The following is a 20,623-nucleotide window of genomic DNA, read 5'->3' as shown; positions in this document are numbered from 1 at the left end:
TGTGACGTGGGTGGTTCCCATTGTTCAATTCCCCACCTGAACAAAGCAAGTGTATTTGTGTTAAGAGTTTAGCCCCATTGTGTTTTATTTTTTCAAATGAACATGCAGCAACAGGATTTCTTGAAGGTTTTTAAAAAAACAAAGTCAATTGTTTATTGATCAATATGCCTTATCCCAAAATTGTCACTTACACATTTACTCATGCATTTGCTTGCACGCACACACACACACAGGAAGAAATAGATAGTGAAGGGAAAGAGGTAGGTGGGTTTTGGAGGGGGAGAAAGGTTCCGATAAACTTGTTGAATTCTCTTGAGACTCAAGTTATTGAGGGTTGCAGTGCTGAGCTGATTGTAGATTTTTCTGTTGAAGATGATGGATCACTTCTAGCTCTCTCGCTGCTGTATGATGTAGATGTCATGTTTTGTCCAGCAGGGCATGTGCTTTCTGGAATGCCAGCTGTTGCAAGTAGCTTCACCTTCTGGGTCAGTCTCCCTCTCTCCCTCTCCTGCTCTCTTGCACCATCTTTTTTGAGGTTAAACTGCCTCCTATTAGGAAACCTACTGGTTTCTTCCCCATGGTGATCGCACAATGGCCCAGGATGTGGCTATTTCACATCTCCTTTGTTTTAGAAGAAGACATTCAATTCTGAAACTTTTATAGAATAGGTGTGAGATGGATTTCATTAATACCTTTTGAAGATTTGTTCTTTGTCAGACTATTTGAATATACAAAAGGTTAATCCCCTTTCCTTCAGTAGCCATTTTGGACCATTGTTCACTCTTTTTAACAACAGAGGTTCATTTTTTATAAGAAAAGGTCAGTTTTTTCATACTCCGTGGATGTTGTGTCATCACACCTCCGATGTGTGTGACAATACTAAAACAATTTAGTTGTCTTATACCCCTTTGATTTTGCACTGAGTGTAATGCAACTCTGGACCAATGTGCAGCCATGTCTAAGTAGTACCCAAACAGTCCATTGGCGCTCATGGAAACTTAATAAATATATTTAATGCTAGGAGAAACCAAAACTGTTGGCCACCTCTGCTAATATTAAAAATTAACTGCTGGGAAACAAGAATGCATACAGAGAACTCATTTGTCAATGAATGCAATGCAAACCACAGGAAGCCCAATTCAAATGTATTCAAATCTACCCATAGAGCATCATAATCCCAAGATATGAGTCTGAGACCAGTAATTTTAGTATAACTGCAGAATTGTACTGAAAGCTGTAGAACTGTCAGTTGGATGCTTCTCTTGAACTGGTTCCTGATGAATTTGAAAACATTTTTTCTCTCTTTATTTTTTATTTAGAGATACAGCACTGAAACAGGCCCTTCGGCCCACCGAGTCTGTGCCGACCATCAACCACCCATTTATACTAAACCTACATTAATCCCACATTCCTACCACATCCCCACCTTCCCTCAATTCCCCGACCACCTACCTATACTAGGGGCAATTTATAATGGCCAATTTACCTATCAATCAGCAAGTCTTTGGCTGTGGGAGGAAACCGGAGTACCCGGCGAAAACCCACGCGGTCACAGGGAGAACTTGCAAATTGTGCACAGGCAGTACCCTGAATTGAACCCGGGTCCCTGGAGCTGTGAGGCTGCAGTGCTAACCACTGCGCCACTGTGAAGAAGCACCTCACTTCTATTTGCTGGCATCTCCTGGATAGCCTGAAATCAGAGAATTGTAGAGAAAAGTAGCTTTCTGTGACAGTGCATAACATCAGAGCACTGAGTCATCGACCATGAAAATGTGTGAGGGTAAATTTGTGTCACTGCACAAAATGGAAAAGTTGGCAGCAATTTGGAGTTAGCTTTCTGGGTGTCCTCAACGTAAGTGACTACTGGATGAACAAGGGACTATGTTGTCATCTCTTGATTTATTTAGATTAATGTACATCATTAACCTTTTGAACTTCACCATGCAAGATTTACATATTGTGCGCATGTTGAAAGAAGCAGATGCAACCACACTGATGGGTTTAGGTTTTTAGTTAACTAGAATTAAAACAGATCATCGAAATAATATTTAAAAGGAAATGGTTGCGGAGCACTTCCAATTTCCAAGTCTCAAATTCCTGGGTGTAAATAAAAAAAGGGCAAGTAAATGATAGTAGCTATTTAAGTGTACAACAGGACTCCATTAACAACATCTTTAGCAACTTCAAAAACTTCTCAGTTAACTTGTATTAAAATGCTTAGCTTGGGTCATCAACTGCCCGCAATTGGGAGAGCTGCCCCACAGACTAGTCAAGCAACAGCCTGATCTAGTTATACTCACAGAAACATATCATACATCCAACATCGCCATTCCTGGGTTTGTCCTGTCCCACCAGCAGGACAGACTCTCCAGAGGTGGCGGCACAGTGGTATATAGTCGGAAGGGAGTTGCCCTGGGAGTCCTCAACATTGATTCCAAACTCCTCGAACCCCATCAGGTCAAACATGGGCAAGGGACACCCTGCTGATTACCACATACTGCCCTCCCTCTGCTGATGAATCAGTACTGCTCCATGTTGAACACCACTTGGAAGAAGCATTGAGAGTGGCAAGAGCACGGAATGTACTCTGGGTGGGGGACTTCAATGTCCATCACCAACAGTGACTCAGTAGCACCACTTCTGACCGAGCTGGCCTGAAGGATATATCTGCCAACTAGGCCCACAGCACGTGGTGCGGGAAAACCCTGCTAGACCTTGTCTTCACCAATCTACCTGTTGCAGCTGCATCTGTCCATGACAGTATTGGTAGGAGTGACCACTGCACAATCCTTGTGAAAACAAAGTCCCGTCTTCACAATGAAGATACCCTCCATCGTGTTGTGTGACACTACCACTGTGCTAAATGGGATAGATTCAGAAGAGCTGGCAGCTCAAAACTGGTCATTCATGAAGCGCTGTGGACCATCAGCAGCAGCAGAATTACATTCAACCACAAACATGTACCCTCATGACCCGGAATATCCCCCACTCTACCATTACCATCAAGCCAAGTGATTAACCCCGTTTCAATAAAGCGTGCAGGAGAGCATGTCAGGAGCTGCGCCAGGCATGCCTAAAAATGAGGTGTCAACCTGCTGAAGCTACAACACAGGACTCCTTACATGCTAAATAATGAAAGCAGCATGCAATAGACAGAGAGCTAAGCAATCCCACAACCAACGGATCAGATCAAATCTTTGCAGTCCATTTGTGAATGGTGGTGGATAATTAAACACAAACCGAAGGAGGAGGCTCTGCAAGTATCCCCATCCTCAGATGATGGAGGAGCCCAGCACATCAGTGCAAAAGTAAAGGCTGAAGCATTTGTGACCATCTTCAGCCAGAAGTGCTGAGTGGATGATCGATCCAAAGACTTGCAGGTGATAGGTAAATTGGCCGTTGTAAATTGCCCCTAGTGTAGGTAAGTGATAGGGAATATGGGATTACTGTAGGGTTAGTATAAATGGGTGGTTGTTGGTCGGCACAGACTCGGTGGGCCGAAGGGCCTGTTTCAGTGCTGTATCTCTTAAAAAAAAAGATCTCTGCCTCCTCCTGAGGTCCCCAGCATCACAAAAGCCAGTCTTCAGCCAATTCGATTCACTCCACCTGATATCAAGATCGGCTGAAGGCACTGGATACTGCCAAGGCTATGGGTCCTCACACCACCCCAGCTATAGTACTGAGGATTGTGCTGCACAACTAGCCGCACCCATAGCCAAGCTGTTACAGTATAGCTAAAACACTGGCATCTACCCGACAATGTTGTTACGGTCAAGTGAGGAGAGGTCAAAGGCCTTCCCTCATTTCCCTCTCCTTGTTTGACCACAACAGGTTTAATTCTTGCTTAAAGTGGATGTACTGGCCAATTCAGTAGGTGTTTGGTTACTTACTTGCTATGATCATAACAAGAACTAATTGGACAGGTTTTCTTGAATTAACAAAGAAAGAGGTTAACTTTATTGTACCTAAACCGAACTAATATAAACAACGCGCCAACTTTCACTCCCTTGCACTCAAGGTTTACACACACACAAAGGTAGATTGGTTGAGTTAGAGTCCATAAAAAAGAGAGATTATACAGTCTGGAGTTTGTTGATTCGGCTGGCTTCTAGCTGAATTCAGTGGTCCTGAGGCTTTTGGTTTGAAGAGGTAGATGACTAATTCGGTGGGTCTCTTGGAGACAGCGATGTGGATGATTTCCTCCAACGGGGTTTCTGATTGTAGCCAGAGTATGTAAAGGTGATCAGTCAACCTTTGAAAGCTTTCAAGTTGGAATGGAGAGAGAGAGGGGCCCCTACTTAGGGTCTGCTCACAATAGAGTCCAATTGCTTCAGGAATGGAATGGAATACTCTCCACTTGCCTGGATGGGTGCAGCTCCAACAACACTCTGGAAGCTCGACACCATCCAGGACAAAGCAGTGCGCTTGATTGGCACCCCATCCACTACTTTCAACATTCACTCCCACCACCGCTGACGCGCTGTGGCACAGTGTGTACCATATATAAGATGCACTGCAGCAACTCACCACATCTCCTTCGACAGCACCTTCCAAACACGAAACCTCTTCCACCTAGATGGACAAGGGCAGCAGGCACATGGGAACACCACCATCTGCAAGTTCCCCTCCAAACCACACACCATCCTTACTTGGAACTATATTGCCGTTTCTTCACTGTCACTAGATCAAAATCCTGGAACTCACTCCCTAACAGCATTATGGGTGTACTTGCACCAGATAGACTGCAGTGGTTCAAGAAGGCAGTTCAGTACCACCTCCTCAAGGGCAATTAAGGATGGGCATCAAATGCTGGCCTTGCCAGAAACGCCCACTAAAGGCCTGCTCTGATATTAAACTGAAGCCTGACCCGACCACATCCAACCCGAGCCCGAGTCCTTTGATTTTTTTTCCCGCACCCGACCCGACTACCGTACTAAAGTTAATTATATCAAACAAATCTTGTCCAAATGTTATGATGCTCCGTTCTGGCAGCAGGCTATTCCTGCTCAGTCATGCAGAAGTTCCCTCCCTGAGCAAGGCAGCACTGTGCCCACATCCAACCCGACCCGAGCCCAAATGCTGGACCTGGAAGAGAGACGAGACCCGACCCGAACCCGACACATGTCTTCAGGTTTGTCAGGTTCGGGTCAGGTAGCCGTGCTTTAACGCCCATATCCCATGAAACAAACAAAAAAAAAATCTCTTTGGCCCATTCACTAAGCATTGCCTTCCAACAAGTTGGCCAGGTGATAACATAACCCTTCTGTTGATTGCTCTTTAGCTACTACATGATCTACGTGGGTAGGGAGGCACTGGCTTTGTCAAATACTGGAGCCCTTTGGTGTGCTTCTTCCCAGCCCACTGAATATGCAATGTAAATAAAGGCCAGCAGGGGGAGTGCTGAATTAAAGATAAAGGAAACGGGTCTCATCCGGTTTGGAGGGATGTATAGTTGTAGAAATTTTATGCCCTAGCTGAAAGTAACTGGAACAATGTCATTTACGTTGTATTCTGGTGATCATCTTTATCTGAGTGTATTGTGGAAGAACCCATAATGCATCATGGTAGCAATGGTTGTTCTTCAAAGAATCATCTGGAGATCATGGAAAAACAACTTATTGGGGAATAGGCAGGAGAAATATTTGGAAATACAAGATCTACAGATAGGTGGGAAAAATGATTTAAAAGCACAGAGAAATGGTTAAGTTTGATTTCAATTTGCTGGCAGAATAGCCAAGATCAGTATAGCCACTTGAAAGATTTAAAATTTCTTCAGACTTAAAGAATGAAGAAGAACTGAATCAGTTCATATTTATGAAACGGTACGAGATCAATTTGAAAAACATTTTGTAATCCCTTAAACCAGAATTTAGAAATTTAGATTTAATCCGGAAAAATGAGTAGAAACTTCATCTGTGTCTTATACTATTTGGTTGAATGCTGTGCCTATGGCATTCTGCATGATGTGATCATTTGAGATCGCATTGTATTGGAACTGAGACTAAGAGATTACTGTAAAATGTAAATTGACCCTTGATAAAATAACAACTCAAGCCTGATAGCAAGTAGTAATCCTGCTCCAACTAGTAGAAGGAGCAAATATCAACCACTTAAAAAAGTGGGTGAGACCACAGGAAAGTACAACACAATAAAGTTTACTTGTAGCTAAGATGATCAAAACGGCTGTGTCAACATAGTTTTATAAAAGGGAAATCGTTTTGACAAATCTGTTAGAGTTTTTTGAGGCTGCTGATTATTACAAAGCAATGTTATTTAGATCAAGCTGCAGCATTTCATTATGTAAATACTTCTGTAGAATCAAGCAGTAAAAGCCTCACTACACAGTGATAGCCAATGTGTGGTGTGCTCCCTCTGTAACTAACTGACTGCTTTCACTTATCATCTCATTGGATTCTCTGTCCCTACCTTAACAGTACATCAGAGTTCAGATGACTTTCTAAATCATATCTCCTAAACCCCTCTGCACTGTATTTTGCACCATTTTACCACCTTGTTTATCTGTTCCCTTGAGTAGTCACAACAGCACAAAGGACAATTACAGGCCAGTCATTTTAACATGGGTGGTGGAGGAGCTTTTGGAAACGCTTTTGGAAACAATAATTAACAGCAACTTGGACAAGTATGGACTAATAAAGAACAGCCAGCATGGATTTATTAAGGTCAAATCATGATTCACTTAATTTGATTCAGCAGATCAATGAGATAGCAGAGGATGAATGAGGGCAGTGTAGTTGATGTTGTCTATATGGACTTTCAAAAGGCATTTGATAAAGTAATAGCTTGTTAGCAAAATTGAAGCCCACGTGATAAAAAGGGAAGTGGCAGTATAGATACAAAATTGGCTAAGGGGTAAAAAATAAAGTTGTGGTGAATGGTTGTTTTTCAGGCTGTAGGGAGATACATAAGCACATACATACGAACTAGGAGCAGGAGTCAACCATTTGGCCCCTCGAGCCTGCTCTGCCATTTCATACGATCATGGCTGATCTGTTTGTAGATTCAACTCCACTTTCCTGCCTATCCCCCAATACTACCCTATGACTTCCTTGTTTGTCAAGAATCTGTCTCCCTCTGCCTTAAAAACATTCAATAACCCTGCCTCCACCGTTCTCCGGGGAAGAGACTTCCACAGACTCGCGACCCTCTGAGACAAAAAATGTCTCCTTATCTCTGTCCTAAATGGGAGATCCCTTATTTTTAAACTGTGCCCCCTAGTTCAAGTCTCTCCCACAAGGGGACACATCCTTTCCACATCCACCTTGTCAAGTCCCCTCAGGATCTTATATGTTTCAATTAGATCACCTCTCAATCCTATAAGATATCCATCTCATCATAGGAATCAGTCAAGTAAACCTTCTCTGAACTGCTTCCAAGCAATTATATCCTTCCTTAAGTAAGGAGATCAAAACTGTACACAATACTCTAGATGTGATCTTATCAATGCCCTGTACAACTGTGCAAAACATCTCTACTTTTATGTTTCGTGCACTAGGACACCCAGATCCCTCTGCATCTCAGAGCTCCGCAGTCTATATCCATTTAAATAATATAATGCTTTTCTATTCTTCTGGCCAAAGTGGACAAGTTCACACTTTCCCACAATATACTCCACCTGCCAAATCTTTGCCCACTCACTTAACTTATCCCTTTGCAGACTCCTTATGTCCTCTTCACAACTTACTCTCCTACCTATCTTCAAGTCATCAGCAAATATAGCAACTATGCATTCTGCCCCTTCATCCAAATCACTGATATAGATTGTAAATAGTTGAGGCCGCAGCAGTGAGGCACTCCACTAGTTACAGCTTGCCAACCCGAAAATGACCTGTTTATGCCTACTCTCTGTTTCCTGTTAGCTAACCAATCCTCTATCCATGCTAATATGTGACCCTCCCCCCAATACCATGGGCTCTTATTTTGTTTAGTAACCTTTGATGCAGCACCTTGTCAAATGCCATCTGGAAATCCAAGTACACTACATCCACAGGTTCCCCTTTATCCACGCTGCTTGTTACTTCCTCAAAGAACTCTAATAAATTAGTCAAACATGATTTCCCTTTCACAAAACCATGTTGACGATGCCTGATTGCATTGAGATGTTCTAAATGACCTGTTACAAGCTCCTTAATAATAGATTCCATCATTTTCCCTATGACAGATGTTAAGCTAACTGGCCTGTTGTTTCCTGCTTTCTGTCTCCCTCTTTTCTTGAATAGTGGAGTTACATTCGCTATTTTCCAATCTGATGGGACCTTTCCAGAATCCAGGGAATTTTGGAAAATTAAAACCAATGCATCCACTATCTCAGCAGCCACTTCTTTTAAGACCCTAGGATGAATATATACAGTGGTGTTCCACAGAGTTCAATACTAGGACCACTGCTTTTTTTGATGTACATTATTGACGTTGCCTTGGGGATACAAAGCACAATTACGAACTTTACAAATGGCCCGAAACTCAGAAGTGATAGTAACAGGACAAAAAAGTCGTAATAGACTTAGAGGTCATTGCGAGGTTGGTGGAATAGCTGGGCACATGGCAGTTGAAATTCAATACAGAAAAGTGTGAGGTGATACATTTTAGTGGGAAGAATAAGGAGAGACAATATCAGTTAAATAGTTGAATTTTAAAGGGGGTGTAAGAACGGAGATCTGGTGGTGTATGTACACAACTCTTTGAAGGTGCCAGGACAAGTTGAGAAGGCTGTTTTTTTTTTAAAGAAGTATACGGGATCCTTGGCTTAAGGAAGAGATGCATGGAATACAAAAGCCAGGAAGTTGTGTTAAATGGATATAAACACTAGTTCAGCCCCAGCTGGAATATTGTGTCCAATTCTGGGCACCAGACTTTCGGAAGGACCACAGATGTGTAGAGGGTATATTAAAGATTTACTGGAATGGTTCCAGAGATGAGGGATTACAGTTTTGTGGAAAGACTGGACAATTTAAGATTGTTCCCCATAGAGCAGAGAAGTCAAAGAGAAGATTTGATAGAGCTGTTTAAAATCATAAAGTGCTTAAATAGAATAAGTTTACAGTGGTTGAAGGTCGATAACCAGAGGGCACAGATTTCAGGTGATTGGCAAAAGAATAAGAGGCAACATGAGGAAAGGCTTTTTTATACAACAAATACTTAGGATTTGGACCACACTGTCTGATACTGCCAGTAGTAGCTTTTGAAAGAAAATTGGATAAATCCTTAAAAGAGAACACACTGCAGGGATATGGGGATAGAGCCAAGGAGTTGGACGAACTGGATTGCTCTTTGAAAGAGCTGGCACAGACTTGATGGGTGAGATGGCCTCCTTCTGTGCTGTGTTAGTCTATGACACCAGTATCATTTTCTTAAAACTGCTTTAAATAGTTTTGCAGTAGTGGGCTTAATTGATGGCATTTATTTCCACAGACTCACGGATCTGTAGGCGAACCCTGGTGGATTTGGGTGGAAGATCCTGTGAATGACCACATATATCACTCAGAATACTTCCTCCTCCAAAAGAAGCAGGTGAGATGTAACCACATCGCTGACACAGTCATGACATTTTCCCCATGACTACCACGTTTGTGATCTGTGGTTGCTACCACAGTGAAGTAGAATTGACGTATTCCTGCAGTCACTGCAGGTTGTTTCCTAAAATATGTTGACAGGAAACCTGTTTTTGTTTACAATATTAGGAAGAGAATAGAAAGTTGTTTTATTTGCACTATAGACTATATATACTATGTCACGTCGAAAAGCTGGTGACCATGATTTGATGACAAATATGCATGTGTAAGGTCAATTGTATATGTTCATCCATGCCTAATATCATCTGCAATATGTCATTGCTCCCTACAGCATTAATAATTGAGTGTTGAATTAACCCTTTAGAACTTTCTTGGAAATAAGTAATCTTGTGGATTTATGTTCAGTTTCTCAGTCTTGATGTCAATCAGTCCTTTGTTGATTAACTTCAGTGAGGAAAGTGGATTCTCGATGTCAGAGTAAAATTGTTACTTTTCCTGCCTAATCCTATCAATTTTAGTAATAACAGATATGTGAGAGGGTGATCTAAAGGCAAAAATTGTGCTAATAAGGAAACTAACAGTTAAATTCACAGATTTCAATTTTCCCCAGACTGATTTTTATGGTCCTCCAGAAGGCGGGATTTTTGGTAGGGTTGGGGGGCGGGGTTTGGGTGCGGAGAATCCGCGTGGAGCTGTCCACCACGAGCCCCATGCTGTAATGCTAGTTCCTGATTTAGTTGGAGGTGGCGAAGTGCTGTGGCAGCACTTGCGCCCCAACGTGACAGCATGATTTGTATGTTTGTATGTTTTGTTGGGGGACTGGTACAGGAGTTAGCGTGCAGTGCATGTGGCCACTATAGGAGGATGTGTATGATGAGACCATATGGAGCTCACGAGTGAGAATCGGTGTGGGGGATTTTGGATCAGGAATAGTTATGGATCTGTAAAAAAGCTGGAGTGGCTACATGTAGGCAAGATGCCCCTGCTCTGCTTCTGGCCACGGCATCTGCCACTTTCCCCACCGCCCCCGAGTGAGGTCCTGCTGTCGAATGTTATGTGCAGCTTTTTCTGGAAGGGAAAAACTGGTGATTGTGAATGAGTGTATTGACAGGTGTGTTTGTGTGTGTCTAAGATGCCTCACATAGTTGAAGAGCTGTGAGGTATGAGTAGCGCCTATGAAGGATGCAATTGTGTGAGGTGTGTGAATGTCGGTGTATAGTTCACACCTTCAATGGAAATGGGTGCATGTAGGCTACATATACCATTTCAAGAGAATTGCCTCTTATCAGCACCTGAGCGGTAAGCATGCAGATCTATGGTTTAGTGCCTCTAGGCACATTTGAATCATGGTAATCGTCACTTAGCCCCAAAATTGTGGGCCAGATCCAGACTTCGGAACAAGTGTGTCTTTATTAGGACAGAATCCATTTTGTACCTGTTTTCACCCTTTACCCAAAATAACCCACACAGTTCCTATATAGTGAGGTTCTCCATTAGAACAAGGTTGAGTTACCTGGACCAATGTCAGGTTAAAAGAATTACTTTATTCTAGAGGAAAATAGATACAAATTGTTCATATGGTTAACGTATGTGGTTTATTTTGCATTGAAAGGTTGCATAATGCCCAGTTGCAAATTTAAAAATATTTTGGGAGAAGAAAAAAGTGCTTCAATCTTCTGTTTTCTTTTATGTTAATTGTAGGTTTTGTCCAAAGAGCCGCAGCTGCTGGTATTTACCATTCCTATTTTTGAGCCATTGCCCTCTCAGTACTACATCCGGGCTGTGTCTGATCGGTGGCTGGGAGCTGAGGCTGTGTGCATAATTAACTTTCAGCATCTGATTTTGCCAGAAAGGCATCCCCCTCACACTGGTAATGTAGCTATGAAACACCTATTCATATATGATTGGTAAACTGAAGGTAACTATCAATAGCACTCACCACCTTTGGTGGCTCAGTAGTTTAATTGGTGCATAACTGAACCGTGTAAAGAAGGTCCCAGGTTTGATTCAGTCTGTACTGTTAGCTGATTTCAGTTAGGGTGGCAATAGAAACCTTTACAACTGGCCTCAGCAACCCTCAGTTAGGCAAAGGAAAATCAGCCAGATTTCCAGCTCCTGATCACTGTCCATTGACTCCAGCAGGGAGTGCAAACACATTGGATCAAAGTGGGTTGTGATTCTCCCTAATGTGGAGTAGGCTGCCAGCACACTCTGTCCAGGTTTGCACATGAATGACATCCATTATCAGTGCCAGACTCTGAGAGCACTGCCACCCGAGTCAGAAGGTTGTGGTTCAAGCCTCACTCCAGGACTTGAACACACAACCTAGGCTAACATTCCACTGTAACACTGAGGGAGGGTGCACTGTCAGAAGTGCCACCTTTCAGATGAGACATTAAACTGAAGCCCCTTCTACCCACGCAATTGGATGTAAAAAACACCAAGGTGCTCTCCTAACATTATCTGGTCAAAGAAATGACCAGATAGTCTTTCCTTGTGGCATTAGTTGAGGAATATCCAGTCATTTATTTGCTGTTTGTGGCACCTTGCTGTCCACATGTTGGCTGCTGCATTTGCCCACAAAACAGTACTGACTACACTTCGACTGTAACTAATTGGCTGGAAAGAGTTTTCCGATGTGCTGAAAACATGAGCAATATATTAATGCAGGATGGTTCATTCTTGTGAAGATAATGTACTAATAATTTCAATAATTTCATTGGGCGGCACAGTGGCGCAGTGGTTAGCACCGCAGCCTCACAGCTCCAGCGACCCGGGTTCAATTCTGGGTACTGCCTGTGCGGAGTTTGCAAGTTCTCCGTGACTGTGTGGCTTTTCGCCGGGTGCTCCGGTTTCCTCCCACAGCCAAAGATTTGCAGATTGATAGGTAAATTGGCCATTGTAAATTACCCCGAGTATAGGTAGGTGGTAGGGGAATTGTGGGGATGTGGTAGGAATATGGGATTAATGTAGGATTAGTATAAATGGGTGGTTGATGGTCGGCACAGACTCGGTGGGCCGAAGGGCCTGTTTCAGTGCTGTATCTCTAAATAAAAAAATAAATAAAAATAAGAAAACACGTTTTGTGTTTTACCCCAATCAAAGAGTTAGTTGTATTTTGAATTGTCTCTCCCTCTCTCTCTCTCCAAAGTAAGGATGAAAAATTGTCTAATTTGGATAATACCCTTTTTAATCTGTCTCTCTTTGATAAAGTACATTGCAGTTAAAAATCTTGTCTTTTGTACCCAAAGAGACCTTTCAATTTGTTAACACTATGTGCTTGTTTGTACCTCTGCTGGTTGTGTGTATACTCATAGGTATTACATGTTTGAGTTCTCTGTACTTTGTAGAATTGCTTGACCTGCAGCCACTGCCCATCAATGCTCTGGGAAATCGGGAGTATGAAGCACTGTACAAGTTCACCCACTTCAACCCTATCCAGACTCAGATATTTCACACCCTTTATCACACTGACTGTAATGTACTGCTTGGAGCTCCCACGGGGTCTGGAAAGACGGTCGCAGCTGAGCTGGCAATATTTCGCGTTTTCAACAAATACCCAACATCAAAGGTTATTTTTGGTTTAATTTTCTCTCAATTTTGTTACACTTTTGGTTGAATTATTTAAGTTAAATATTCTTTGTCTTTATAAAAGTGTCTCACAAAGTCCTCGTCTCCCGAAGTCTATACTGATAAACTTGTTCCTATTCTTTAAAACTCTGTTTCTAGGTATTTTTTGCCCATTCTAACTAACTGTTTATTAGAGAATTTGACTTCTGAAGCTTAATTTTGTGAGCTTTGAACACTCTTGTATGATTTCTAGGCTGTTTACATTGCTCCTCTCAAGGCACTTGTCCGTGAGCGAATTGAGGATTGGAAAATCAGGATTACCGAGAAGCTGGGTAAAAAGTAAGCACCAACCTGAATGGGGTATATTTTTGCCTTCACCAAAGGGACAGTAATCTAGTGGAACAGATCACCCGCTGATTATCGAAGTCCTCTGATTTTCATTTCTATTGACTTTAATGGAATGAAATCAGACAGGTTCCATAACAGGCTGGCAGCCAGCAAATTTACCCCAATATTAATTCAGTTGCTTAATTCTTCAGCTTGCTGATCTCCCTCCCACTCTCCTCGTTGATTATGGGATTATTGTTTTTGTTTTCGATCTGTTTCCACGATTTCCCTTCATACTTCCATTTGTGATCTCCTTTGTGGACTATTCTATGGCAGTCTGCTCTTAATTTTCCCTTAATAAATGTTTAGGGGCGTGAATAAGTAGTAACTGGAGTAAATGTCTTTGTTTTTTCACACTTTTTAATAGTATTATTTTTGCTAAAAAAAAACTCAACTAACTAGGGATGTGTTTGGTGGAGACGAAACAATGTCAGGAAACAGTATAGTAGTTGTGGGTAGTGTGGAGATAGGTTTGCCTGTCTAACAGATGTTACAGTTTCAGCCCATGTGTTTCCAGATGTTCATTTTTCATGTCTGTTTTCTTCAAATAATTAGTACAACCATTAGTATCAGCACGTTTTTTTTTAATAGAGGAAGGAGAAATTTTTGGATGCATATTGGTTTGTTTCCAGTTTGTTTTCATGTCCGATTCCACTCGATAACCTGCAGAGCAACCACACAATGACTGATAGCACATTGATGATAAAGGCTTTGAAGTAACTCTCTTCAGGCCTATCACTCGATCTTTTAAATATAAAGAGAATAACCTAAAACAAACTATCCTTGATAAAGGTTCCAATTTATCATCTTTTTAAAAAAAAACCTGCTCAACATACCAACTATATTTTGATTTTTAAGCTACTTTTATTGCTACTTTTGCCTTGATGTAAAAGCGGGTGTGTAAATTCAAAAGTTCAGCTCACCCTAGCCTGAGTTTCTATTATAACTCCAGCCTGATACCAAGCTGCAAGTGTCCCTACCTGGGAACTTTAGAAACTTTGTCATGTCTGAGGAAAGCATCAACTTTGTTTTTTAATTCGTTCATGGGATGCAGGCATCGCTGGATAGGTCAACATTTATTGCCCATCCCTAATTGCCCTTGAGAAGGTGTTGATGAGCTGCCTTCTTGAACCGCTGCAGTCCTTGGGCTGTAGGTACACCAACAGTGCTGTTAGGAAGGGAAGCTTAGAGCTGTTAATTGACAAAATAAAAGTAATTAACCAAATTATGAATCTTGTCTTACAAATGACTTATCCATGACATAAATTAGTTGTATATTAATTATGAAGAAGGAGCTGCGGGACCCGAGAGAAGTCCTGTGAAAAGGTGCCCCGAACACCCAAAACATCCACGAACGGCCCCCCCGGCCGCAACTTCAAAGCGCCCGCGGGAGATGGCTCGGAGAGCATCTGCAGCGCACTGTCGGCAATGCTGCATGCCTTTATTTAAACCACTGCAGAAAAAAAAACCCTTAGCAAATGTAATCACCTCTAAGTCTGCCAAATGATGCTTCACCTCCCGAAGGACATGGATGAGCTTTCCGGACGTCGATGGTGGGCACTGAGGAAATGACTTATTACCTGCACCAGATTCCACCCCCCCTCCCCCCCCTTTACCCCCCTTCCACCCCACCCCCACCCCCGTCCCCTTCCCTGCTCCACCCTCTCAGCTCACCCCCTCACAACCCCGTCCCAGCCCGCCCCCCCCTCGCACCATCTTCACCCCGCACCCCCTTCCCCTGCACCCCCCCCCACCCCCTCCCTCTACCCCTCCCCCTTGCATCCCCTCCTCCCACCGGCACCATCCTACACCTGTGTAGGGGCCCCAACAACCCCACTGCCTTGTGGGCGTCTCGGGAGAGACCAAGGCTAAGGGAGTAAACCCTAACAGAAAATCCGGAGCGGAACCCCGTAGGCGGTCATGTGTCACCTTTGGCATGTTTCCGGCAGTTCCTGCAGCCATACTGGTGCCAAACGTCGTGTCCTGCACTCCTTTGGACCCCACCAGAAAGGCCGAGAGGGGGGTTTTGACGACTGGGCAACTCTCAACCTCCATAAATTTGCCCAGGCATGCGCCATGGAGAGGTCACTCCATAGTTGCCTCACAGCGACTAAAACAACACGGAAGATACTTGGCATCAGGTGGCAGGACTATATCTCCAACACAGAAGTCCTTGAAGCGGCCAACACCCCCAGCTTATACACACTACTGAGTCAGCGGCGCTTGAGATGGCTTGGCCATGTGAGCCGCATGGAAGATGGCAGGATCCCCAAAGACACATTGTACAGCGAGCTCGCCACTGGTATCAGACCCACCGGCCGTCCATGTCTCCGTTATAAAGACGTCTGCAAACGTGACATGAAATCGTGTGACATTGATCACAAGTCGTGGGAGTCAGTTGCCAGCATTCGCCAGAGCTGGCGGGCAGCCATAAAGACAGGGCTAAATTGTGGGGAGTCGAAGAGACTTAGTAGTTGGCAGGAAAAAAGACAGAGGCGCAAGGGGAGAGCCAACTGTGCAACAGCCCCAACAAACAAATTTCTCTGCAGCACCTGTGGAAGAGCCTGTCACTCCAGAATTGGCCTTTATAGCCACTCCAGGCGCTGCTTCACAAACCACTGACCACCTCCAGGCGCGTATCCATTGTCTCTCGAGATAAGGAGGCCCAAAAAGAAAAAAAAAAAAGAAAAAGATATTAATTATGTTTAATGGTGAGCATTAACTGTAGATTCTGTTGGGCTACTATAAATAGGAACAGACAAGAACTGGTGTTGGATTGGGAGATGCATGTTTAGAATGTTTGTCTCTATAAATAAATGCTTATAAAAGTGTTTAAAGATGAGTTCCAGTTCTATCCTTCACCACATGGTTTTCTGGGAAATAGCATGCTAGTAGAGGATGGTTGCCTAACGGTTACCAAAGGAAAAACAAGGTATGGCCTTGGCATTGTCGCTTCCTACAAGAAGTAAAATCAGAAATAAAGTATTTTGTGAGATGGATGCCTGTCAGGTGGATAGAGATGAAGGTTTGGGGCCTTCTGTTAGGGTTCCTGCAAGGAAGGAAGGAAGGACTGGGTGATACAGATGTTAAAGTGGACTCTCACGGCTGAAAAAATAATCTTAAGAATCTTTTTAGTTCTTCTGGCCACATATTCTTGAGTGTGTAGATCATACATCATAAAAGCTGCATTTCTGCAGGACAATCCTTTTAAGAGAGAAGTGTTTCTGAAACCACCAAAAGAAGCAGCAAATGCAGAAGAAAAACTGAAAACTAAACAAATGTGTCTATGGCCTGAATGATTTTTTGGTGAGATCTGTTTTGCTGAAAATAGGTTGTGTTCAACGAAAAGCAGATCCTGTGGTGCTTTATTGGTGTCATAAAGGAGAACTTGCATCTTCATGATGCATGTTGGTGATTTCTTATGGGGTGGTACTGCGGAATTTGACAAATATGTTATTAATAAGATTAGAGTAGAATTTAAAATTGGGAGTCAGGCTTGTGGAGCTTTTAAATATATTTGTTTAGAGATTAAGCAGGGTAGATCCGGACTAACTTGAAATCAACAATTCTGTTTAGACAGCTTTACTTCCAACCAGTTAATCGTGTTCAGTTATCACAGAAAGATGATAGAGTCATAGAGTCGTACAGAATAGAAACAGGCCCTTCAGCCCACCACGATATATCTGAAGAAGAAACAGAGCAATTGCGAAGCTTGATTGGTCAATTGAACTGGTTGTGCACTCAGACTGGACTAGATGCTAGTTTTGATGTGTTGAGTTAAGTGCTCTGATGAAACACCCTGAAGTCGAGAATGTTTTAGGAGCACGTAAAGCATTAAGAAAATTAAATATGAAGAAATCCACACTTAAGTTCCCATCCTTCGGTAACCCAAAAAACATGAAGCTAGTCATTCTTAGCAATACTTCACATGCTAATCTTCCTGATGCATATTCTAGTGCAGCTGGTTTCACAGGAGGTGTAATACCTGCCCATTTACCTCCTCTCTTCTCACTATCCAAGGCCCCAAACGCTCCTTTCAGGTGAAGCAGCGATTTACTTGTACTTCCTTCAATTTAGTATCCTGTATTCGCTGCTCACAATGTGGTCTCCTCTATATTGGGGAGACCAAACGCAGATTGGGTGACCGCTTTGCGGAACACCTCCGCTCAGTCCGAAAGCATAACTTCAGGCTTCCGGTTGCTTGCCATTTCAACACACACCCCTGCTCTCATGCCCACATATCTGTCCTGGGCGTGCTGCAATGTTCCAGTGAACATCAACGCAAGCTTGAGGAACAGCATCTCATTTACCGATTAGGCATGCTACAGCCTGCCGGACTGAACAGAGTTCAATAATTTCAGAACATGACAGGCCCCCTTTTTATTTTCAGTTTTTTTCTTTTTTTATTTGTTTATTTTATATTAGTTTGTTTCATCCATTTTTTATCATGTGCCTACCCACTGTTTTTTTCATGTTTGTGCTTTGGGTTAGGGCTGCTCATTTTTCTGTCAATAAACACCCTCTCTGTACTAACATTTTGTCTTTCAACACACCATTAACATACCGTTTGCCTTTGCTCCATGGCCTTTTGGTCAGTTATTCTCTGTGACCTTGTCCTATCAACACCTTCCCTTTTGTTATCATTTGCCCCACCCGAGCTTTATTTGCTTAAAACCTATTACGTTTCTAACATTTGTCAGTTCTGATGAAGGGTCACTGACCTGAAGTGTTAACTCTGCTTCTCTCTGCACAGATGCTGCCAGACCTGCTGAGTATTTCCAGCATTTCTTGTTACTGTTTCAGATTTCCAGCTTCTGCAATATTTTGCTTTTATTTTAGGTTTCATAATATTTCTGGGTGAAAAGGGGAAATGTTGCCCTTAAGCTTGGGAAACCAAGAAAAGAAAAAGGATTGTTGAAACTGCTCTGTCTTCCGAAACACTGGCTCTTGTGGAGTCAGTGGATATAGGATTCTATTTGTCAAAAATGTTTTAACATTCTGTACAATGGGCATACTGAAGATCGACTACCCATTGAATGTTATGTAGATAATTGTTCATCGTGGGATAATATACACTCTGTGAAAAGCATAAGTGAGAAAAGTTTGATTGATCTTGCTGGCTTGAAACAAATACTGGAGAGAAAGGAAATCTCCAGAATTAAATGGGTGGATGCAAATCATCAACTCTGATTGCTTCACTTAAAAAGTGCATGTACAAAAAAATTGTTAGGGCCCTAGAGAAGGGGAGCCTTGCAATTACAGAATATGGAAGTCTTTTGATTTAATTTGTTCTTTTATTTTACACAGCAAGTCCAATTATTATTTAAAGAGAAAGAAGGGAAATTAATTATATATTAATTGTGTTTAATTGGATGCAAGTGGTGGGCATTAACTAGTGATTTATTTGGGCTCCCAAATATAGGAACAGACTGGAACTGGGGTTGGGTTTGGAGGTGCGTGTTTGAAATCTGTATCTCTGTAAATAAATGCTTATAAAAGTGTGTAAAGATTGGCTCCAATTCTGTTTTTCACCACTTGGCTTTCTGGGAAATAACTGCAGATGTCTATCTCCAGTGTAGTGGAACTGACTGGGGATGTGACTCCAGACATGAAGGCGATTGCAAAGGCAGACCTCATTGTCACAACCCCCGAGAAATGGGATGGCATCAGCAGAAGTTGGCAAAATAGGAGCTATGTTCAGAAGGTGTCAATCCTCATTATCGATGAGATCCACTTACTAGGTAAGCATTGAATGATATTAGATGTGTTAAATTTAATTTTGTATATATTTCCTTTTTTTCCTCCCAATTTTAGTTCTGCTTCCTTTCCTAAAACTGAAGTCTCTTTGGTATATAGTTCTTCCACGAGTGTTCTCTGGTATCTCACCAAGATGTTGTTTCATCTTGTGTGGGCCAAGACAGTGAGTGTTGAGAAGTATCACAATCAAACTTGATCCTATTCTCAAGTGAGTACTTCTGGAGCAACCATTGCGAGCAGTATTCTCATTTGATCTCATTAGTTTGGAGGCCCTTGCTGAACCCTGACTGAGTTTAGCCTACTTGGCAAAAACCACTGATACTGGGAATTTCCTAGTCTTTATGGCTCAACTGCTCACAGCTTTAAGCAGATAAACCATCAGAAATCCCCTATTAATATTAACAGTTCAGTATCTTACAATATGTGTTCCGATTTCTTCATTGTTTGCAGGCTTAAACAAAGAATGTTAACGTATAATCTATTTCGCATAGTAATACATGTAGAAAAGTATCTAAACATTTTAACTTAATTTAAAATGCAGCAAGAAGTTAACGTAGTGACTGCAGCCTATTAGCAATATATTTACATTTTATCCTCTGATACCTCTCCTCTAAGTGCTGGTTGTGCTCCAGTGCCTTTGCTAGCACAGTCCAAAATTAATTTGACCGCCATGCTGCCTCCCTCTAGCCTGTATCTTCCTGTACTTCAAATGTTTATCTACTCTTCCCTTCAAAGATTTATTGGTCTCTGTGCCATCTACGTCCTGTGGCAAAGAAGTCCATATTCCTAACAATTTTACCGAAAGATTTTCTTTTTTAACCTCTCTCCTTACTCTTTCAGTGGCAACTTTAAATTGATGCTCCTTTGTCAGTGACTCCCCAAACACAGGGAGTAGTCTCTGTCTATTCACCCAACCAAAACCTTTCACAATTGTACAAACCTCTCTTAACTTTCTCTATTCCAGGAGAAATAGTTTGAGTATTGCAACTCTCCAAATGCAAGTATTTCTAGCATAGGTCAACCAGGAATGAGAACCTTGGGGGGGGGGGGGGGTTTATTGTTTTTCCTTAGCCTAGCATTATTTTGAATTATGAGCCTGACATTACCCCAGCAAATTAGATTGCCTTTCCTCCAGCTTCCAGTGCCTCACATTGGTGTTTCTGAGCACTATATTGTGGTGTTGATCCGTCACAGAGAGACGGTGACCATCATATGTGACATTAGTTACGAGTGTAGTGTTCACCTGTGGATATTCTGATAAAGTGTTGAGATTCTTAGTGCTGCTACTTTTGCCACTTAATGTAATCCTGGAGATTCCCTATGTAACATGAGCCAGCACTTGTACTTTATTTTAAGTTGATATTCTGGTGTGTAGGTCAATA

General features: G+C 42.3%; 1 protein-coding gene across 1 annotated transcript in view; it reads left to right on the top strand.

Moving 5' to 3' along the window:
• ascc3 (activating signal cointegrator 1 complex subunit 3) overlaps positions 1–20,623 on the top strand; it is a 740,670-nt gene that overhangs the window by 540,250 nt on the left and 179,797 nt on the right. Inside the window, exons 23-27 of the mRNA XM_068026887.1 lie at positions 9,427–9,525; positions 11,229–11,397; positions 12,878–13,098; positions 13,351–13,436; positions 19,059–19,225. Coding sequence (XP_067882988.1) covers positions 9,427–9,525; positions 11,229–11,397; positions 12,878–13,098; positions 13,351–13,436; positions 19,059–19,225 — 742 coding nt within the window. The remainder of the gene's footprint in view (positions 1–9,426; positions 9,526–11,228; positions 11,398–12,877; positions 13,099–13,350; positions 13,437–19,058; positions 19,226–20,623) is intronic.

Source organism: Heterodontus francisci, chromosome 3 (genome assembly GCF_036365525.1).
Source record: "Heterodontus francisci isolate sHetFra1 chromosome 3, sHetFra1.hap1, whole genome shotgun sequence".
Lineage (NCBI taxonomy): Eukaryota > Metazoa > Chordata > Chondrichthyes > Heterodontiformes > Heterodontidae > Heterodontus > Heterodontus francisci.
The sequence above is the reverse complement of the archived record's forward strand: the minus strand, read 5'-3'. Positions and strand labels throughout refer to the sequence as shown.